The 20534-nt window shown below is 38.7% G+C and overlaps 3 protein-coding genes across 7 annotated transcripts in view; 2 read left to right on the top strand and 1 right to left on the bottom strand.

The window, feature by feature from the left end:
- Positions 1-4459, top strand: part of glrx2 (glutaredoxin 2) — a 12912-nt gene extending 8453 nt beyond the window's left edge. For all 4 annotated transcript variants that reach the window (XM_029430554.1, XM_029430555.1, XM_029430556.1 and 1 more), the window contains exons 2-4: positions 724-784; positions 1195-1371; positions 3617-4459. In XM_029430554.1, the coding sequence (XP_029286414.1) occupies positions 725-784; positions 1195-1371; positions 3617-3775 (396 nt within the window). In that variant the 5' untranslated portion in view covers position 724 and the 3' untranslated portion in view covers positions 3776-4459. The remainder of the gene's footprint in view (positions 1-723; positions 785-1194; positions 1372-3616) is intronic.
- Positions 4460-4726: 267 nt separating this feature from the next.
- uchl5 (ubiquitin carboxyl-terminal hydrolase L5) lies at positions 4727-10720 on the top strand. 2 transcript variants are annotated; one of them, XM_029430499.1, is made up of 11 exons: positions 4727-4944; positions 5401-5464; positions 5546-5651; positions 6174-6299; positions 7010-7071; positions 7347-7477; positions 7646-7709; positions 7975-8077; positions 9574-9687; positions 9855-9953; positions 10358-10720. In XM_029430499.1, exons 1-11 carry the CDS (start codon positions 4869-4871, stop codon positions 10400-10402), a joined length of 990 nt encoding a protein of 329 aa, XP_029286359.1. In that variant the 5' UTR covers positions 4727-4868; the 3' UTR covers positions 10403-10720. The 2 variants fall into 2 exon arrangements, with proteins under 2 accessions (XP_029286359.1, XP_029286360.1); XM_029430500.1 differs by lacking the exon at positions 4727-4944 and adding an exon at positions 5271-5320.
- Positions 10721-15753: 5033 nt separating this feature from the next.
- Positions 15754-17947, bottom strand: LOC115007101 (regulator of G-protein signaling 21-like). Its single transcript, XM_029429799.1, has 5 exons — positions 17819-17947; positions 17614-17703; positions 17158-17219; positions 16755-16921; positions 15754-16613 (listed from the first exon to the last, which is right to left on the bottom strand). Exons 1-5 carry the CDS (start codon positions 17911-17913, stop codon positions 16419-16421), a joined length of 609 nt encoding a protein of 202 aa, XP_029285659.1. The 5' UTR covers positions 17914-17947; the 3' UTR covers positions 15754-16418.
- Between the last annotated feature and the right edge of the window lie 2587 nt (positions 17948-20534).

Raw genomic sequence — 20534 nt, 5'->3', positions numbered from 1 at the left:
TAGATTAATCTGGCAAATTCGGCATGCATGTGATCCATTAACAATCAATTATTTTTCAAAACAAAAAAAACCGACCTTTACCATATGCATGCCTGCTGTCAATGCATAGCTAACGTGACGCTATCTCTGTTATCTTGCACCTAACGTTAATGTCGTGCAGTGGGCGGTAGTGAAGCAATTACAAACTTTAAGATTTCACTGAAACAACTTCTGGGAGGGAAATCAAGTATATACCGAATTTGATGTGGTCACGTTTCATCAAACACTTGCAGCCACGTTTTAGGAAGTGTTATTCGTGTTTACAGTAGCGTGCCTTCTTGATGTTATCGGATTTTAAGGGAGTTTATTTGTCCCCCATCAAATCTTAGCCAATTAGTAGTGTCAGTGAAGAGCATGTGTACGTCTAATCCTGGATTACCTGTCACACGAACCTCACTGCAGTTGTAGACCAGGCACAGCGTTATTTGAAACGTGTTGTTATCAGTAGTTACTACAACTATAACAATACACATGGTTATTTTTAGACCAGCAGTTATGCTCCAGTTAGATATTATTTTGATGCTAATGTTTAGCGTTCATCTCGTCTCTTCTTGCGATATCTTCACTTCCCCTAGGTTATTACACGTTGTTGTGTCAGTCCTTTGTATTGCGTGAAGACCAGTTACAGTAGACCAACTGCCTTGAAATACTATGTACTCCAATATTGTGATTTATCTTTTTCAGAATGGGGAATTTTACATCGTCCACACCTCTGTCCAGCACATCCTGTGTTCAGTATGTCCGGGTAAGTAGATGCTTACAGATCTGTTTCCTGAAGTCAATTTGAAAACCTTTTGGTACAGTAGTGCGCTGTGTATCTCTACAACCTAGGTCTAGTTTGAAATGTCTGTGTTTGATTAATTTTGCAATAAATTAATATATATATATATATATATATATATATATATATATATATATATATATATATATATATATACCTCCTGTTTTGATGTTTCTCAGTAAAAATAATTGTCAAAAACCTGTTATGAAGTTGACCTACAGTTCACTCACTAACTAAACAGTAACCATGGAAATACTGCGGAATTAAGGTTTCTTTCACCTTTGTCGAGCAACTCGCTTGTGGCCTGATATGGGCAGTCTATGTCTGTGTTTTACTGATAATAAATTAAATCTTATTTTTGCCTGACCTTTCAGGAGATTGTGTCACAGAACTGTGTTGTGATATTTTCTAAGACCACCTGTCCTTATTGCAAAATGGCCAAGAATGTGTTCAATGAAATTGGTGCAACCTACAAAGTGATTGAACTGGATGAGCACAATGACGGGAGGAGACTTCAAGAGGCCTTAGCTCAGATGACCGGTGCCAGAACGGTAAGAGTCTCGTATTTTGTGATCGGAATTTGAATTAACTTCACAGCCTGTTATTTCAGAATCTATTTAAAAAATAATCAAAACATGCAAATTTGACAGCTTGTTTGTTCTGGCAGCTCTGCATTTAGGTTGACTTGACTGGTATTTTGTTTGGGCTGCAGACAAGATTTAGGACTGTATCTTGACTCAAAGTAGCTGAATCTGAGACAACATAAAACCCAGAACAAGCTGCAACTTTGTCAGACTACAAATAAATACAATATACATTTAATAGAAATACATTTTTTATAGTGATAACTTGAATATTTTGTGTAAGACTGAAAACCTATAGGTACAATTCCATGTGTAGAAAAAGATCACCCATACATAAAGTCTATTGCACGTCTGTCCGTCCTGGGAGAGGGATCCCTCCTCAGTTGCTCTCCCAGAGGTTTCTTCCATTTTCCCCCTTTTAATTATGGGGTTTCTTTTAGGAAGTTTTCACTTGTGCGAGGGTCTAAGGACAGAGGGTGTCGTAACCTGTACAGTCTGTAAAGCACACTGAGACAAATGTATAATTTGTGATATTGGGCTATACAAATACATTTGATTTGATTTGATAATATACACTGAGGAATGACAGGGATGAGAGTTACAATATGTAAACTGTTTTCAGATCAAATTAAACCTGGAATTTATTTTATGAGGGCAATATGTATCTGCACATGCAAGATCCATTTACACAATTAATTATTAGCTGTTATTTTATTTAGCTTCTGACTCACTGCGTTCTTCCTCTTTTTCTTTGACGGCTGTGGAAGTTGTTAATGAGTTGTACAAGCTGAAACGGGCACAACAAGAACAGCTCAAGTCGGGTTCCAGATTTATTTTTGGTTAAGTTGCATATTAATTCCAAAACAAATTATTAGTGGTTTTAAAGTAATCAAATTATTAATAAATGGGTGTAATAACAACTCTTTGTATTGCACTTTTTACAAACTAAGATGCAAAATCCAGAAGTACAGGACGGCAAAACATTTAAAGACCGGCATTTAAAACTGAGGAAATCCCGATCAAAGTTTGGTTGGCCCCGATCCAAGTCCTTTAACATTGGGTATCAGACACTTTTGAGCCCAATCGGATACTTTTATTTACCTAAATGCTGATTAAATATGTGTTTGACACATTGAAATAACAGTTTATTTTTCACTAGCTACTTGATCCAAATACTAGGTCAAATTCAAAAATGATTACGTTTATAACCTTATGTTTTTGATGATATGAATAAAAGTTTAACCGGAATTCTTTTTAAATCATTTTTGGACTAATTCCTATCTATAATAAAATCTTAAAGGAAACTTAAGTAGGCCTTAGGTCAAACACTAACGTCTTGAGTGTCTTTTGGTCAGGTCATTTCTCCTAAACATATCGCTCATCTTTTAGTCTACGGGAGCTGACGGCCCACAGCTGCAGGATCAGAGTTGAGATGAGTCCAGAGTGTTCAGACTGGGAAGGTCAGGGAGATGGAAGAGTCGTCAGAGAGTGAAGATAGGGGCCCCTGCCCTGAATCAGACTGTCAATGCCATCTATGACTGTCTTACTTAGAATGTGTTGATGAGGAGTTGAGGAGCCATCGAGGTGATCCATCTTTAGGTAAACAGTTTATGGAATGCCTCGTTTAGGATAAATATGTACAAGATGAGACATGACTTCTGTGTCCATCAGCTTCTTTGGTTTCTAGTACTCATTACATTTTTTCTTCACACTTCTGACGTTGACATGACGCGATGAGCTAGAGAGAAGACCTATCACTCTGTTGGTGTCGTGTTGTGACACAGAAATAATCTGTCCACTGGCAGTTGTTGAGTGGTATCCCAGACAGGAGGGGTCTTCTTTTACAAATGATCTTTGGCCGAGTACAGAGTAGACATTGACTGATAGAGAGCACTTTAAACAGACATGTTATACGTTTGCCCTGCTATAAAGGTACTCTTTGAAATAACATAACAAATGCGATGCTTGCTGAACATTTTGTACTCTGCTTTTTGATAAAAAGAAAGAGATTAAAGTTGGTGTTTAGCCATTTTGGTTGTCAATCACATTCAAACACTTTAATTTTCACTGGCATGCGAGTGAAATGCTGAACTGTAGAGCCTGGGTGCCTCATACACTTCAACTGTTTTAAGACTGTTGCACTAGACCTCCTTTTTTTTTTTTTTTTTTTTTTTTTGGAGAACTGATTTTCTGACATGATCTGTGTGTTCAGGTGCCGAGAGTATTCATTAACGGAAACTGCATCGGGGGTGGCTCTGATACCAAACAACTCCATCAGCAGGGAAGGTTGCTGCCCCTGATCAAACAGTGTGGTCCCTGCTGCGCAGAGAGCAGCTCCGACGGCTCGGGCAGCGGACAGTCGGCTAAATGACTAACCGTTCTTGTAGCTATTTTCAATCCTGTATTTATTAAATGTTTACTTGATCTCGTGCTACAAGTTGAACATTGCTTCAGCACGATTATGTTATACATTTATCAAAGTGCATTGGATACTTGACGTTAGGCTACACATTTTCATCCAGTGACGTAAAGTCTTATTGTTATTATTAAAGCTGCCATCTTTTAAACAAAACCTGTGAATACTGGAACTAGTTCTCATCTTTATGGTTGTTTTTATTGAACAATATTACAGTCGAAACAAAAAGTATGATCTCTCTCAGCATCACGCATCATTAAAATGTGAACATCATTGGGCTGTGACATTGACAGTTTGATTTAATACTCATCTTCACTGAGTTTTTTGAGGTTATTCTTCATATGTTTAAGATTAAAATAATTACAGATTTGTCTTTGTCATTTTTTACTTGGCTGTTCGAAGTATTTTCTATGTCAATGTATCTGAGATTTAGCAGAAGCTTTTGTTTCTCTCTGAATGTCTTTGATATTCGGTACATGGTTGGTTTACCAAAGTGTATGAATAGCCAAATGTATAATGATGCAGGTCAGTGTTATGAATATGAAGATTAATGGGCGTATTTATAACAACCACTCTTAAATGTTTTCTTAATGCCTAAATGTGTATTTATGATTATAAATAAATATGAATGAAAGTCTATCAGCCTCTTATGTCTGTTTTTGCGTTTTCACTGAAGTGTGCTTCATTTGTAACCACCGTTGGCGTAGGCGGGCGGTTATTGATAATCTTTCAGAAGAGGGCCGATTTATTCAGTGATTGTTCATTATTTTTAAGTTTTCTATTTCCAAATGTTGATGCACGCATATTCCTAAAACGATGCTTTGTCGTAAATGTTTTTGAAATACTGTTTGTCAAACGTGTGTTGCGGCCGACGGTCTACGCTGTGATATAAAACTTGCGCACCCAGATTCTCCACATTGCACCGCATCATCAGTAAGGTCACTCCAGTGCTTCATTGAAATTAGCTTGACTAGCGGGTGTACTGCTAAGCTAGGACATAGCATCCTGTATATGTGCACAGTAGGTTCAATAAACAACATTGTAAAGAATGGCTGGAAGCGCAGGAGAGTGGTGTCTGATGGAGAGCGACCCTGGCGTGTTCACAGAGCTGATCAAAGGTTTTGGTGAGTGACTAGCTGCTCATTCAGTGCACCGTGGCTATCCGACAGCGCTAGCTAGCTAGCTCCTTTTAAAGCTAACGGTAACTTCTACATTAGCTACTATTTGATTCCTATGCAATAATAAAAAATAATGCTATGAAGACAAACTCAAATATTTTCGAGGCTTTGTATTCTCAACAGCCACCCAAACGCTGCTTTCTCTTAAAAGCTACATGTGATAATTGGACAGCGCTAACTTAATTGGGCAAGCTAACTGGCTAGCATTACTCAGCGTTCAAAACAACGGCGCGTGAAAACAAATCCTCACTCGTGAATGACATTTGTTGTGATTTGATCTTCTGTCAGACCGCCTCTGGGAAAAGCTGCGCACTTATTTAAGGTGTGTTAACGGTCCAATAGACTGTACTTAAACACTTACAAGTGTGAATGAATATGTGATGCTTTACATGTCATTGTCAGGTTGCAAAGGCGCCCAGGTTGAAGAGATATGGAGTATGGAGCCAGAGAACTTTGACAACTTGAAGTATGTTCATACCTGCAGCTTCATTATATTGCATGCTCCCTCATATGACAGACTTTTAGCTAATTTTCTGCTCTGTTTCAGACCAGTTCATGGGTTGATTTTCCTGTTCAAGTGGCAGCCAGGTGAGGAGCCAGCAGGATCAATCGTTCAGGATTCAAGGCTTGATCACATCTTCTTTGCAAAACAGGTACATTTAGCTTTGTTATTTACATTTCTTTTTCTTCACATTGTGTCATGAAATATTGGTGTCATAAATATATAACTGTAATGTGCAGCTGTAGAATAAATAAAAAGCTCCATAGCCAAGACAATGGTAATCTCTATCTGCTTCTGTACATCTTATTTTAAACGCAGCTGTTTATACACAAATGTTCTTCCGGATTCATTTGACTCAATATGTAACTGCTGAAGTATAGCTCCTAAAGAAGCATACAAAATAAACAAAGTAGTGTCCACATTCTGTCAGATGGTAACCACTCTGACCAGAACAACAGAGAAACCCAAGTGTAATTGCAAGACATCATATAGGAAGATTTTGCTTCATATAACCACATAACCTACCGTTCTAGGATTTGATCATTTGTTTTCTGTCTCACAGATTTGCAAAACAATGAAGGATGCGATCCCTTTTTCTTAAATGCATGCATCAATAAGGTTTCTTTCATCTGTCCAATTAATTCTAGTGACTGTTATCGCTCTGTGTTTTCAGGTCATTAACAACGCCTGTGCCACCCAGGCAATAGTCAGCGTTCTTCTCAACTGCTCCCATTCTGACATGTTGGTTGGAGACACACTGACAGAGTTCAGAGAGTTTTCACAGAGTTTCGACGCTGCTGTAAGTTCATGGTGTTTCTTCTCTTGAATCCATGTTTATAATTTGTTTACTGTGCTTGTCTAGCCATTCCCAATGTACTGAAGTCTTCTATAGGTGTATTAGTTGAAGACTATGCACCTTCCTTTTCACTTAGGTGACATCATCATTTGGCTTGTAATTCAATGAATAAGTGTTACATTATGCATGATAAAAAAAATCAGCTTTCTCTCTGGAAGCAATAACTTATTACACAACTCTCTTTACTTATTTCCCCTTCCTTCTTCAACACAGTTTTATCCTCTTACCTTCAAAACCGCGATGACTGTCAGCTTGTCTGTTCAACAGAACTAAGCTGAACTGATTTATAATGCTCAACTTCTCCTTTCGAGTTAGAAAAACTCAACGTACGGAGACTTCTGCCGAGACAAATCTACTTTGTGTATATTTATATATTTTAGTCTAAACCCGTCTACAAAGGGCAACAAGTAATTACAAAGGGGAAAGACGTGGGCTGGAAACGCTGCATGGAAGAATCTGTATGTCTAGTGGCATGATGTACAAGCAACACACTGGTCATTTCTTTTCATTAGTACCTTCTTCATATCACTGACATTGCAACACTAATTGGATCCATGACTTGATACTAGAAAAAGAAACTTGTACAGTTTCATGATGCTTGTGAGGTTGTACAGTCACATTATAATCCTGTACCTCCCCCCCGCTCTCCTCAGATGAAAGGTTTGGCTCTTAGCAACTCCGAAGTGATCCGACAAGTTCACAACAGCTTTGCCAGGTAAGCACCGTATCATGTCCGGCTGGAGAAGCTCTGTTTGAATGACTTCCTGTTATTTTTAGCTGTGAAAAGTGATTTGTTAATTTGCTGCTAATGCACCTGTCTGCTCGTGTGAGTCTGGGTCATTCGTCGGTCGCCACGTGAAGCTTATTTAGTCATCACATTTGTAATTGAGGGGAAACATGTTTAACTTTGTGCACAGAGTAGGTTGGAGTTTTGATCTTCTTGGAGCAGAGTGCACTTTATAATTGAGCGTTTTCTTTTTGTATTTGCAGACAGCAAATGTTTGAATTTGATGCAAAGTCGACAGCGAAGGACGAGGACGCCTTTCACTTTGTGAGCTATGTTCCTGTAAATGGCAGACTATACGAGCTGGATGGACTTCGAGAGGGACCAATTGACCTGGGTGAGCAGAGAAAAAGTCATTTGTTATTTTTTCTTTTATTGCTTTATGGAATTTCATCTTGTTGGCCATGGCCCATTTCCTCTAAAACTGTCTGTGTTTATGATGACGTACAGTTACTGTATATACGGACACTGGCAGTATTATTAGTTCTCATCTGTTTTTCACCAGGTGCGTGCAACCAGGACGACTGGATCAGCGCAGTTCGCCCAGTGATCGAGAAAAGAATACAGAAGTGAATATCTTTTGCTTATTTATTATAGTTAACATAACTTATACAGTTAACCAATTCACAGTTGATATGGAATTGTATTGCTTTGAATACAATGAGTAGTGAGACACCAAAGGAGAGCAGATGTAAAGCAGCGTAGGAAGGATTTTACAGACGATGGTATTCTCTCTGTATATGCAGACTTGTTCTGCCAAATACTGTCCTACGTTGATTTTCTTGACAGTGTATCATTCTACACTTAGTAAACCTGTATTGTTTCCCTCTTCAGGTACAGTGAAGGAGAGATCCGGTTCAACCTAATGGCCATTGTGTCGGACAGGAAGATGATATACGAGAGGAAAATCGCAGAGCTCCAGACCCAGCTTACTGAGGTGAGTGGCAGCAAAGGAGCGGAATCCAGTGCAGACATGACGAGAGTTATTTATTCTTTTACTTTCTCCCTGTGAGGCTGCATGTGAAATGCATCAGATGTTCAGCTTTCATAACGAAACAAAAAAACAATGTTCATCGCATCATATTTTGTCAATATACAACTGCTCTGGGTTTGATGAAATCTTATGATCTTGTGAATTTTGACATTTAGAAAAATGACACTGATTGTCCCAGAGGGGAGTTTGAGGTGAATAAGAGATGGCGCTTCTATGGATCATTATACAAGGTAGTGACATTTATTCAGGACAAGTAAGTCAGGGGATTAAGCGATGTCCAATAATAAATCCTGGAATATCTATACATTGTACTCATTACTCTTATCTCTTAAGAGAGCTTCAGAGACGAACTTCATCCCAAGCTGCGGTCGAATAGTCTTTGTTGCTTTTGGAAGGTTCCTAACTGAGAGAAATTATCCAGAAGTATTTAAGTAGCAGCCGTGATGAGAGCTAGTCGAACTCTGTAAATGCTAAGGAAAGGTGCTTCAATGCTTCCTTTACTCTCTCCTTAAGCGTAGAGTACACTGGACATTGTAAACAACATATCCGTGTTGAAATGAGCTGAAGTACAGCTAGTTAACGTTAGCTGCTAGCAGCCGGTGTCAGAGGTGCTATTGTATTCCAGTAAGATGCGTTTAGGCTCTATTTAGTAAAAATGTGAATGGGGCGAAGGAAAGGTATTACGTGGTGTGTTCAAATGTAATCTTGTAAAATGTAGTTTTTGGCATTTTCTCAAGTGTACAGTTGTTTGAAGGAGATGTTTTCACAGCAATGGGGAAAAATACCCTTTTTAAACTTCCAGTATTCAAAGGATAAAAAGGAGTTTAACTGGTGTTGCTATCGACTAAGCAACATTTCTGGTATCATGACATCCCTATTGATGCGTAGCAGCACTTTATTTGGTTTGAAGGTGTAGTCTGTTTCACCTGTTGCCACACACCATTCTTGGGTGTCGTCTGAAATGTGCGCTGCTGCACCTGTAATTAACCACACCCAACAGCAGTGTTACTGATTCCACCCAGATTACACATCTCCACGACTACAGCAAGGTGAAGCGTTCAGCCACTGGAGGTCAGCAAACACAAGGTTTTACTTCAACGGTGAAAACCCTCATGCAAACATATTGAAGGAGTCGGGTATTTCTGCTGCATTTTATTCTCTGTTGCCCTTTTTAAGTTACTACTAATGAAACTACATATATTCTACAGACATGTATATTTGAGTTTCCCATCGCACTATGCGCAAGTCCTTAAGATAGCCTGACGCAAACCTTGTACAAGTGTAACAAACCAACAATTAAATCCGTGTTGGAACTCTGCGAGAACATAAAGAATCCTCTTCACCATCTGTCCCATCATCTGATGCTGATTTTTTCATCCAGACTTATCAGGATACATACTGGTTATATAGAAACCTGTTCTCCCCCCTTCTGCTCCCAGGATGAACCAATGGACACAGACCAGAGCAGCACGTTTCTTAGCTCCATCCAGTCCGAGATTGCCAAGTACCAGCTCCTTATTGAAGAGGAAAATCAGAAACTTAAAAGATATAAGGTGGAGTTCCTCTCAGCAACACATTCCCAACTGTTACATGCTGTGAATTTATAAACGCCCCTTAAGGCTACAGTGTATTTTTCCTGTGGTCTCTTGTAATGTCCTTCATACACGTCAGTCATGCCCAGTTTTCTCCCACTTGTTGGATTTATGTGTTTTTCTCACAGATTGAAAACATTCGGCGAAAGCACAACTACCTTCCTTTCATCATGGAGCTACTGAAGACACTGGCAGAATACCAACAGTTAATACCTTTGGTGGAGAAGGTATTCATTTTTTCTATTTTCTGTGGCTTTCTTCAAAACTAATTGTTCACCATGCATGCGTGTCTGGGAAGACTTGGGTACCTTAACATTTTGAAACATCGTTGGGTGTTGCTCCTCATTATTTTTAATGGGATATCTTGTAGTTTTCAGGGACTCTCATGTATACATAATGAAAGACTTTGGTCAAGGGTCTCAGGATGGAAAATTAATCAACAAACATGAAGAAAAAAAGTATTTCTTCTGTCCGTTAGAGGGCAGACGTACGGTCTCACAAGAACGCCATGCCTAGTTCATGAATAAGACTGAAGTGAAGTTGTGTTTTTACAATGCTTTAAGTGTGTTTTTATTCCTCTAAGTTCTGTACAGCAATGAAAATGTTTTTTTGGGGGTTTTTTTCTCACCAGGCAAAAGAGAAACAAAGCGCCAAAAAAGCCCAGGAAGCCAAGTGAACAACCACCGAGGAGCCTCTAACCACACAAACGCATCCAGAACCCTACAGTCTCACCTTTACTCACTGAGCCACATGCAGATACGATTCATCATCTGTCATATTCATAGTAATGACCACGGATGGTCTGCAGCACTTCCTCACTGTGGCATCGTGTGACCCATCCAGACATTAAGAACTGCACTGCAGGTGTAGCAGAGAGACTGTCCGGCAAAAAGCTCTCTCCATGTGTGTCCATCAGCTCTAATGCATGATAGAAGGAAAGATGTGCTCAAATGATGTTCTGTCTTATTTTCATAATAAAATGTCTAGATGTTTTGTGAATTGGTGTTTTTGAGGACAGATGTTCAAAACTGACAAACTGTTTTTATCAGTCAATTATTGATGGTCTGCCAACATTCAGAGTGGTAGATATTTGCCACCACCTACTGGTAAACGAGAGCTACAACAAGGATTGTTTTTACAGCACATAACAAAAAGCCATCTGCTAAACCTTTTTCTTTTTGTCCAGTGGAAATTTAATTAGTTTGTATTTGGTAAGATGGATATCAAACCTTTTAAAAACAAAACAATCCTTGCATTCATAAGTGTGTAGCCGTTTGACCTAATGAGAGCACACTGACACGCTGCCAAGTCCTTATGCATCATTAAGAAACGACTGATACGAGTTTAGTGACTCGTGTGGTGTTTGGAAAGCTTCTCCCGTTGATGTTTTGAACATGGGAGTCTGTACTGGCCTCTGCGATTTGTCTTGTAAATCAACTTCTAGTTCGTACTACACACACACACACACACAAAAAAAACATACTTTTTGTTGATTTACAGGTTGTGCTTGAACACACAGCGTACATCTAAAGCCCTGCGTCACTGACGACCAAAGTGGAACGTGGTCTTTTCTATTTTTGGTTCCAGTGTTTACATATACACCTTAAGTACTCGCTGGAACAGAGCCCAGTAGTCCGTTGCCAAGAACCTTCACGGCAACCAATGGAAACCCACAGGTTTTACTACCAGCTCAGAGAGAGAACAATGTGTCTGTTTATTAGCCCATGTGAGGTCAGGCCACATGGATGAGCAAACCAAAAGGATTCATGGTTAGTGTTCCAGTTCTGCAGGGTATCTGAATACAATCACTACCTCTGTGCATGCTTTTGTCATCCAACACAGCAATTATCTTATCATCACTAACACAACATAGAATGTATATTATGGCACGCAGACGGATGCAAATGCTAAAAAAAAATAATAAAATCTTAAAAATAGCCAAAGGCTGCTGCTAGCAAAACATGTGCCGTGAAGGCCTATTTTGAAGGTCAATGGAAGTTTATTTGTGCAGCTCATTATCACATACATTGAAGGGTTTCAGGCCCATAAAAAGCAGTGATTTCCATACCCAGAGCAGGAAAAAGGTCTGTTTTTTACAGCTAAGGCTGATTGCAATGTCATTAGTATTGCAGGTATTTGTCATTTTGATGTGATAAAAGCGCTATATGAAATATTAAGAGGTTATTACAGGTCATACTGAGCAGACAGTGTATGTCTGTATTAAATGTTATGACAATCCACCCCTATAGCTGTCGAGACATTTGACCTAAAACCACAAATGTCAACCTCATGATTGTGCTGGGAGAAAAGACGGGATCACAAAGGTCAGTAGTTCTAATCCTTTGGGGATCATGACTGATCATGTAGGAAATTTCAGTCTGGACCGACTGTAATCCATGGTGGTAGTATTTGTTTAAAGTAATATTATTACCGTTCAAATACTAAAGAAAATAAATCTTTACAGTTACACACACCTATCCGAAGGCCAGCAGAGCATATGGTTCTGGAGAGCTGCTGGTGTGAGAGCTGACCTCAATACATCACAACAGCAGTGCGGGTGTCTGGCCACTGTCAGCCTCTACTATGAGTTCACGGCTGCACAGCCTCTTTATCAGAGAGCAGGCACACAGCAGGCGGGTTAGGACTCTCTGCTGTCAGTCAAGGTGTACTCAACACACTGTTAAAGTGCAGGAACACAGCTGCAATGACACGTCCCCCATCAGCTGCACAAAGAGGAATGAAATGTTCCAAAAAAAGATGAGGAATGTTGTTTTTGTTGTGCAACAGAACCCCCGGCACATTGTCTCCAAAAATACATTTCTAAGTACGGCATGCGGATGTGTCTGACTTTTGTTCAACCAAACCAACAAAGTGAATGACGTGCAGATTAGACCTTTTGATATTTAAGATAAATGCTAAATGATAGTCAGTGTAAACATTGATCCACTGTGCAAGATTTTTAGGACTGTCTGAGCCACAGATGTGTTATTTTAGTGGTATACGGATGGTAATGTAGCCTATTTTAGAAACATTTTAGTTATATTTGTGGAAATACTCTTTACATCCAAACAGGAATCAATAAATTAAATGTTCTGACAAAAACAAAAGACACAAATCTGGTATCTCTGGCTGTCACAGGTCTATAATATGTCCCTCCAAACATTGTGTTCATGTTCGTTAAAATGTTCATCATGATATGTTCATAACAGTAATTTTGGGGGATTGGCTTTGGAGGATGGCCAGAAGGAACGGGCTGTCAGTGTAGCCAACTTCGGCAACTTTTTCTCAAGATTTAGCTATTTTCCAAGCTAATACTGTTAGCTACTTTCATTGGAAAAGAGTTGGCAACATTGTGCGGAATTGTTCGGTTGGATAATTAAAAAATCTAGCTTACTCTTGCTGGCTTCTCCAATGTCACCTACACAAGCAAATGACTACGTACAGTGCCTCCAGAAAGTGTTCAGACCCCTTCATGTTTTCATATTGCAGCCTCATGTTTAAAATATAAAATGAGATATATTTCCCACGGCAGTCTACACTCAATACCCCATAATGACATAGTCAAAACATAATTTTAAACATTTCTGAAAACGTATTAAAAAGAAAGAAAATGAGTATTCAGACATAAGTATTCAGACCCTTTGCAATCACACTTAAAATGTAGTTCAGGTGCCTCCTATTTCTCTGGATCACCTTTCAGATGTTGATTGGAAACCACCTGTGGTCAATTCAATTGATTGGACTTGATTAGGAAAGGCACACACCTGCCTTCATAAAGTCTCACAGCTGACAGCATATCAGAGCTAAAATCAATCCATGAGGTCGAAGGACTCGTCTGTCGAATCACAAATCTATGGAAGGCATCAAACATATTTCCACATGACTCACTTGCTGTTCCCTTCTTTTCTTTTCAACTTGTTGTGTCCTTTTATGTCATTGTTTTGATTTTAAAACCCCCAATTTGACTGGCTTTCACAGCTTGCGTCAACAGTCATTCCTACTGCAGCAGGCAGCAATTTTCAGCAAAAATGCTCTGATAAACTGGCAAACAGGCAAAGATAACAATTGATACCATCAACCGTACTATTTTAAATCAATTGTCTAGAAAGATGGGTCTGTCTCTCTTTAAACGTACATAACTGTTAGAAAATGCTATCTTAGTGTTGGTGGTCATCTGTGAAATAAGGATGAATGGTTTTCCCAAAAATGAGACAATTTCTCTCTGGGGAGCAGAAACACACTATTGGGTGGGTAGTTTTTAAGGTATAACTTTAGGTACAGTCCAAATGCATTGGTCATATTTTAAGAATACTAAATGCAACAAGGAGACATATTCGTAAATGAATTGTTTCCTACCCTGACTGCTTTAGTGTATTGTTATTATGGTGGTATTAACAACTAAGGCAAAATAATGCCTTTTTTGTTAATCAATATTAGAATGAACATAACATAAACTTCGTATGCAGCTTGAACGTTACTATAGCTGCGAGGAATGTGAAATGCAAAGTTCATTGCCTGTGAACTTTCAGCTTCATGGAAGTGATATTTTACAATTTTTCTTACAGTTGTGATGCTGAGGTAATTGCATCCACACTGGAGCACGTAAAGGGTTAACATATTTCTGTAGTGATACATATATTTTGTATGTATCAGCCTATTTGGTTTACGCCTATAACGGAACTAGTTTTTACCATTTTGTCGTATTACATTTCTTTGGAAACAGGAAATAGTTTGGATTAGTGTAACACATGATTTGCCTTTTGGTATTGTACAAGGAAATGATCTGGGTCCCCTGCTATTTCTTAATATGCAAATCCGTTAAACGTTTTGGTATCATTTTGGACTTGGATTTAAGCTTTGAAACCATATCAGCAAAGTGACAGAGAAGAAAATATTCTTCCGCCTGAGAAATGTTATCAAAGTAAGGCCGTTCTTAACAAAGCAGGATGCTGAGGAAATTGATTCATGCTTTCATGATGAGCAGGTTGGACTATTGTACTGCCCTCTTCAATGGCCTTAAGGCCCTGTCACACATATCCATATGACAGAAACGTATGCTGGCGTATACGAAATATCGGCAATAGGTTGATATAAATTAAGGGTAAGTTGTGATCGTTTGAAGGATGCAGACGATACGCCGAACACGCCAGACATACAGCCCTGTCACACAGTTCCGTATGACAGAAGTAGCTCAAAATGTGTCAGAGTCCGAATACGTCCAACTTTTCCACAGCGGTGTTGTAGCTGACGTATACATAACGAATACATAACGAATTAGTATACATATGTCAAACATTGATAGCGTATCACTTACCTATTTAAAACGTATCAGAGCGTCTGGATAACGGAGCTGGAAAAGTGCCATCTGGTTCACGTCATGCTGATGCTGGAGAACGGCGAACATGCTGAACGCTAGCTGTACTGTAGAAACACGTTTAATAAGTTACTCCGTCGTCAGGCATAATCTTAACATAGGGTAGGAATAGGTTATCCACTCGTTATCAATACATTGGCTGTAGGATTCACCGTCAGCCGACATAGCCTATATCTAATGTACCTCTAACGTAGTCACGTAGGTATTCACGTAGGTATGTACGTACTATATTTACGTATTCCGTATTCACGTATGTCTAACGTAACGTAACATCTGCATATCTTATGAAGCACACGTCGAGTACGTCCAGTAATTTTGAACATTCTCAAAACATCAGCGTTCAACAACGCACCCTAGCGTAACACAGATACTCAGATACATAATCTCTGTTGACACTAAACATCCCAAAGAAGAAGACTTACTTATTCAGGCAGGCATTTAGTTATTGCGGTACATTTTTATCTTTTTCTACTATAATTTCTACTTTTATTTTTCTGCCTTTTATTCTATTTTTATGAATTTATTATTTATTTATTTTGTTATTCTATTACATTTTGTTTTTAATGGCATACATGTAAAGCACTTTGAGTTGCATTTTATGTAAGAAAAGTGCTTTACAAACAAAGTTATTATTATTAAAGAAGACATTTCAGAATTGAAGAACACATTTTATTTCTCCAGCAGTCCAGCTGCCTGCAAACTTAGATTCAGAATCAACACATGCAATATATACAATACATGACATGTTCACAGTAACTTCACGCCCAATACAGTCTTCAGTGGAAATTGTGAATATTATTACATAAGTCAACATTACAGTTTCTGTGTGGTTTTCATACACAAGACGTCCTGTGTATATGAAAGCTGTGCAAAGTCTTCAAGTGGATATCAGAACATTATTACATTCTAACATCATTGTCTCTAAGAGATACAGGTAAGTGTTACTGACAGTCATCTTCGCTTTGATTGCAGTTGCACTTCAACAGCATTCTCTTGAAGCGCATCATTGCCCAAAATAGCAAATTGTAATAGTGCAGATATCAGCCCAGTCAAGAAAATGTAACCTTAATTTCATCTGGTAGAAATGATCTGCGCATTGCCAGCTGCCTTATCATCCCAACATCATAAGCTCTCAGCGGGGCGGACAAAAAAAGGGCTTCACTTTTGCATTTTCCCGCACTCGCCGTTATTGTTTATGCTCAGGATTTGCATTGGAGTCTATTATCCCGAGGCAGTGCCTGGAATGAACATCATCAGCTGTCTCTTCACGCCGTCACAGCGGTAAACAAATGACTTCAGGAGTGGGTGTCTGGTTTGACTAGGACTTAATGTGCTTGCCCTCTCCCCTGGCAGCTGCACTCAGTTCTTTGTAGAGGTCGGAGAAGATGAATCTGGGGTAGGAGTTGTTCTCCATCAGGCTGTAGGCTTTCCTCTGAGCTGCCAGGAAGGTGTTCACAGTGGGCTCATGGAGGCTCTGGACGATGGCATTTTTGGTGTGGAAATCCAGGTTTATCTGTGACCAAAGAAACAATCATTATGAGTCTTTGATGAATATCTTGTGTATTTATACAACTCGAAGGTACATCAATTCTGAAACAAATCAAATAACTCATTTGTTTGGATGAATATGAACTGCTGTATTTGCTGCTGTTACCTCTTTTGGAGCTTCACTTTTAATAAACTCCTCGTAAATACTGTGGGCCTTGGACGCCAGCTCTTTGTCTGACGTGAGGGTGCTGAAATCCTCACAGGCGGTCCAAAACTCAATGTTCTCCTCGCAGAACTCAGACTTCAGGAAGATACAAAAGGCCGCTTTCCCATCTGTGGCAGGGGTACAGAGGAAAATAAGTGTTAAAGACAAGGCCGGTACCATTATCCCAGGGACACATCCACTCGCTGTTTGCCCATGAATGTAAGGTAAAGGAAGTGAAAAGCCATTACAGCAGCTTTGTTTTATAGAGGCCAATAAAGTTCCTTTGTTTGGCACACAGTTGCCGTGTGACCTTTGGGACTATTTTATGTAATCGTGCACAAATACTGCGCGGAATGATACTTACATTTATGACTGAGTAGTTTGTCAAGTGACTGCGCCCATTGGTGCACGTCATCAGCAGTCGGCCTGAGGAAAGAGAACACGGATTTAATTAGATAATCACAGAAGATGCAACTGCTACGTTTAAATGCAACTTTAAAGTAACACTGCAAAATCCTTGAATTGATCGCTCCTATAATACCTAATTATTACGTTGTATTCATTGCATCATTTATATTAAATATGTTATATGTAAACTATTTTAATGCACACATAGAAGGAACTGGCACTACAATAAATACATAACATACGTGCAAAAATGCAAAACAAATATACTAAATAAATTAAGTTAATAAATGGGTATGCAAAGACAAAAAATAAAGTTGAATATAATAAGTAAAATTAGATTAAATACAACAAATGAACTATAACTCGCATGAACCACAAACAATATGTTTTACATACTCGTAAAAGGTCTCACCTGTAAGATTTGTTTTTCATCAGATGTGATATCGACTTGGAAGAGTTTGCTTTCAAGAGAAATCTTATTCTGTTCCTCCAGTTTTTCCTCCTGGAAACAAAAAAAAATCATTCATGAGTGTTATATAGCAGTGTAATTCTTAGTTATATCTTTTACAATGTAACCTTAACCCGAATCATTCTCCTTAAACACTACAGTAACTTACTTTATCCCCTTCTTTTCTGCGGACAGGTCAGTGGGTTTCGTACAGTCAGTGAACGCCATGCTTTGGGATAACACACTAGCAATGTTCTCTCTCATGGTTCAATCTCCTCTTCTCCTCCTTCACTTGTCAGGCAACTTTATACTTTCTCTCTCCAGCCACGCTCCGTTGTGTGACAGGTGGGAGGCGGGCCTGACATGGTCTTTGACGTGATTGGCTCTGGCTGCATAAACAGCGTCTTGGCCCTGTGTGACTCTCAGCCTGAGGCAATGATAGGCTGTCATTGCATAAGCGTTCCCTCCCTAAGTATCCTGCGGGGCTTCCATTTTTAAGAGTAAGGTCAAGATGTGACAGGCATGGCAGACTGGAGACCCTTATTCCTAAAATACATTTCAGTCGGGGGATAATGGAACTTTTCTCTCATTTCTCGTGTTTATTTTTAATTCTCTCACATTTTAAGAGCATTTTGCAAAAATACAACTGCTCTGATTTGTATCCATACACATTTATAAGACAATCGAGGCATTAATATCCTTACTTTCCACCTATTTTACTGTTTAAAAAAAAGTTAATTATTATTATTATAAGTCAAAGAACTACAAAATAAAGAACCATAAAAGTGCCTATCCTGTGTGCCAGGCATTGTCCCATGTCACCATCTCTGACCTGTCATTGATTCATTGGGACTTTGCAACACTACCTGCAGTGTTCATATTGAATGACTTACTCACACAAGGTGTGGATCAGTGAAGCAATCCAAATAATTCATGACAGGTTGGTACAAAAATGATGACGTAATATCCTCTTACCTATATGGGTGTTTAAAACATGTGGTGCTGCTGAACACATTGTCATACTTTCCCCTCATATCAACTTCTGTTTATATAACACTTTGATAGAATCATTCATCATCAGGTCCACTGGTGATTTTTGAAGTTCAAAAGATGTTAATATTATGGGGGAAAACTTAGGTGAAAATTGATAATTTTCTAGACGTCTAACCTGTCAACAGCACCTTAATAACCATATTTCCAAGTGTAGCAAAAAACTGAAACCTTTAAATATCAGTCAGCAACGCTTCAGTCGAGGATTTGACCATTTATAGCAGAGTTGTACAGTTAGATTTGATGGAAAAAGCTTTGCTGTTTGAGAGAGCTCAAGGAATCTGTTGCTGCTAGGAGAACTGATCCCCCATCAACAAACACATGCATGAACATGAGATCTTATTAAAATCAACAATACCCAAACCTTCAGCACCATAGGAGGAGGTTAGAGGGAGCTGCGTTGGCACGAGGGTATCAGCATTGAGAAGTGTTGGGTTATTTAGGTACATCTGTATGAATACGACTGAGATTGTTAAGCATGAATGAAGCAGCTGATACTCAGCAGCTGACTGAAGTTCAAAGCTCTGTCTGACATTTTCCAGTCGCTGACAGGTTGTTGAGAAGACATCTTATGTAACATAGACACCTAAAATAATTTGACGTGTGACAAAGACACAGAGCAACATTAGCATTTTTAGCATTAGCATTATAGTTTGCCTTTTTGTCCAAGTGACAAACGTAAGTCCAATATTCACTCTCATATTTGGTAGTTTGGGTCTCTTAAGCTGCTATCGGTTTGACTTTAAGCTAGCTAGTAAAAGACTTTATTTGCATTTGCATGGTACGGCACAACTATACTCAACTCAAGTACTCGTCCTGATCATTTTTGTGTTTTCTTTAACAAAAGTTGTGGATAGTACCTGGTTATATTTTTGGTACCAGCTTCTAAGCGAGCTGAGCCGATACTAGAAGTTGGAGTTGAAACACTGCAGACCACTGATTGGTCAGAGAGAATTGTCACTAGCGTTCACAGGACATCCTTTGCAAAAAAGCAATTACAAAATAGCCAACTATTAACTATTGTCAATAGCGACAGCAATTTCTTTATTCACTCGACCCAGATTTAAAAAGAAAAATAGCGGCACATGTACTATAAATGCACTCAAACCACCACCAAGCCGTGTCTCAGGAGCCTATTTTATTTACATTACTGAATTTGTAAACGGCACAATAATGTTTTAGGATTTAGCCTAATTATAATTTGAACTACAGTAAACTATATTTCATAGGTACCGGACTGTATGATAGTGTATTTGAATTCACAGCACATTCATTTTAATTGTACAGTCATTTGAAAAGCATTCAAAACAACTGTACTGTACTTTGAAACAGTCGATACAATTCAGTAAAAAGTGACGCTGTCGGTTTCAATGCCTTTATATAAATGTATTACATGTCAATTAGATGGAGGTCTGCATTAGAAATAAATAAAAATAAAATATATAGTAATCAACAGCTTGCCATGATCAACTTGACCTGGACAGACGTGATCACTAGAAGAGGTTTACGTTGTAGTATTATTGCCTTATTTTTCATAGTTTATCTCTTTTGCTGTTGCTACAAACTGCTGCTGGAAATGGAATTAATAAGAACTCAATTTGCGCGCCAGAAATATACTAACAAGCTTCTTAGATCTGCTCGATTGGCTGTTCTCTTTTGGCTCATGTGTTACATTCTACAATTAATTTATTTTCTATTATAAATATACCTATTAATAGACTTCAGCTCCACCTAAAGCTATATAATGAATGCTGTGTTATAGCACACTAATATAACATATCTTAAAACAATCTTTGGCTGCAAATGTTTGCTATCCCAGCTTTCCAGGAGCAAAT

Source organism: Cottoperca gobio, chromosome 4 (genome assembly GCF_900634415.1).
Source record: "Cottoperca gobio chromosome 4, fCotGob3.1, whole genome shotgun sequence".
NCBI lineage: Eukaryota > Metazoa > Chordata > Actinopteri > Perciformes > Bovichtidae > Cottoperca > Cottoperca gobio.
Note: the sequence above shows the minus strand (reverse complement) of the source record. Positions and strands in the feature narration are given on the sequence as shown.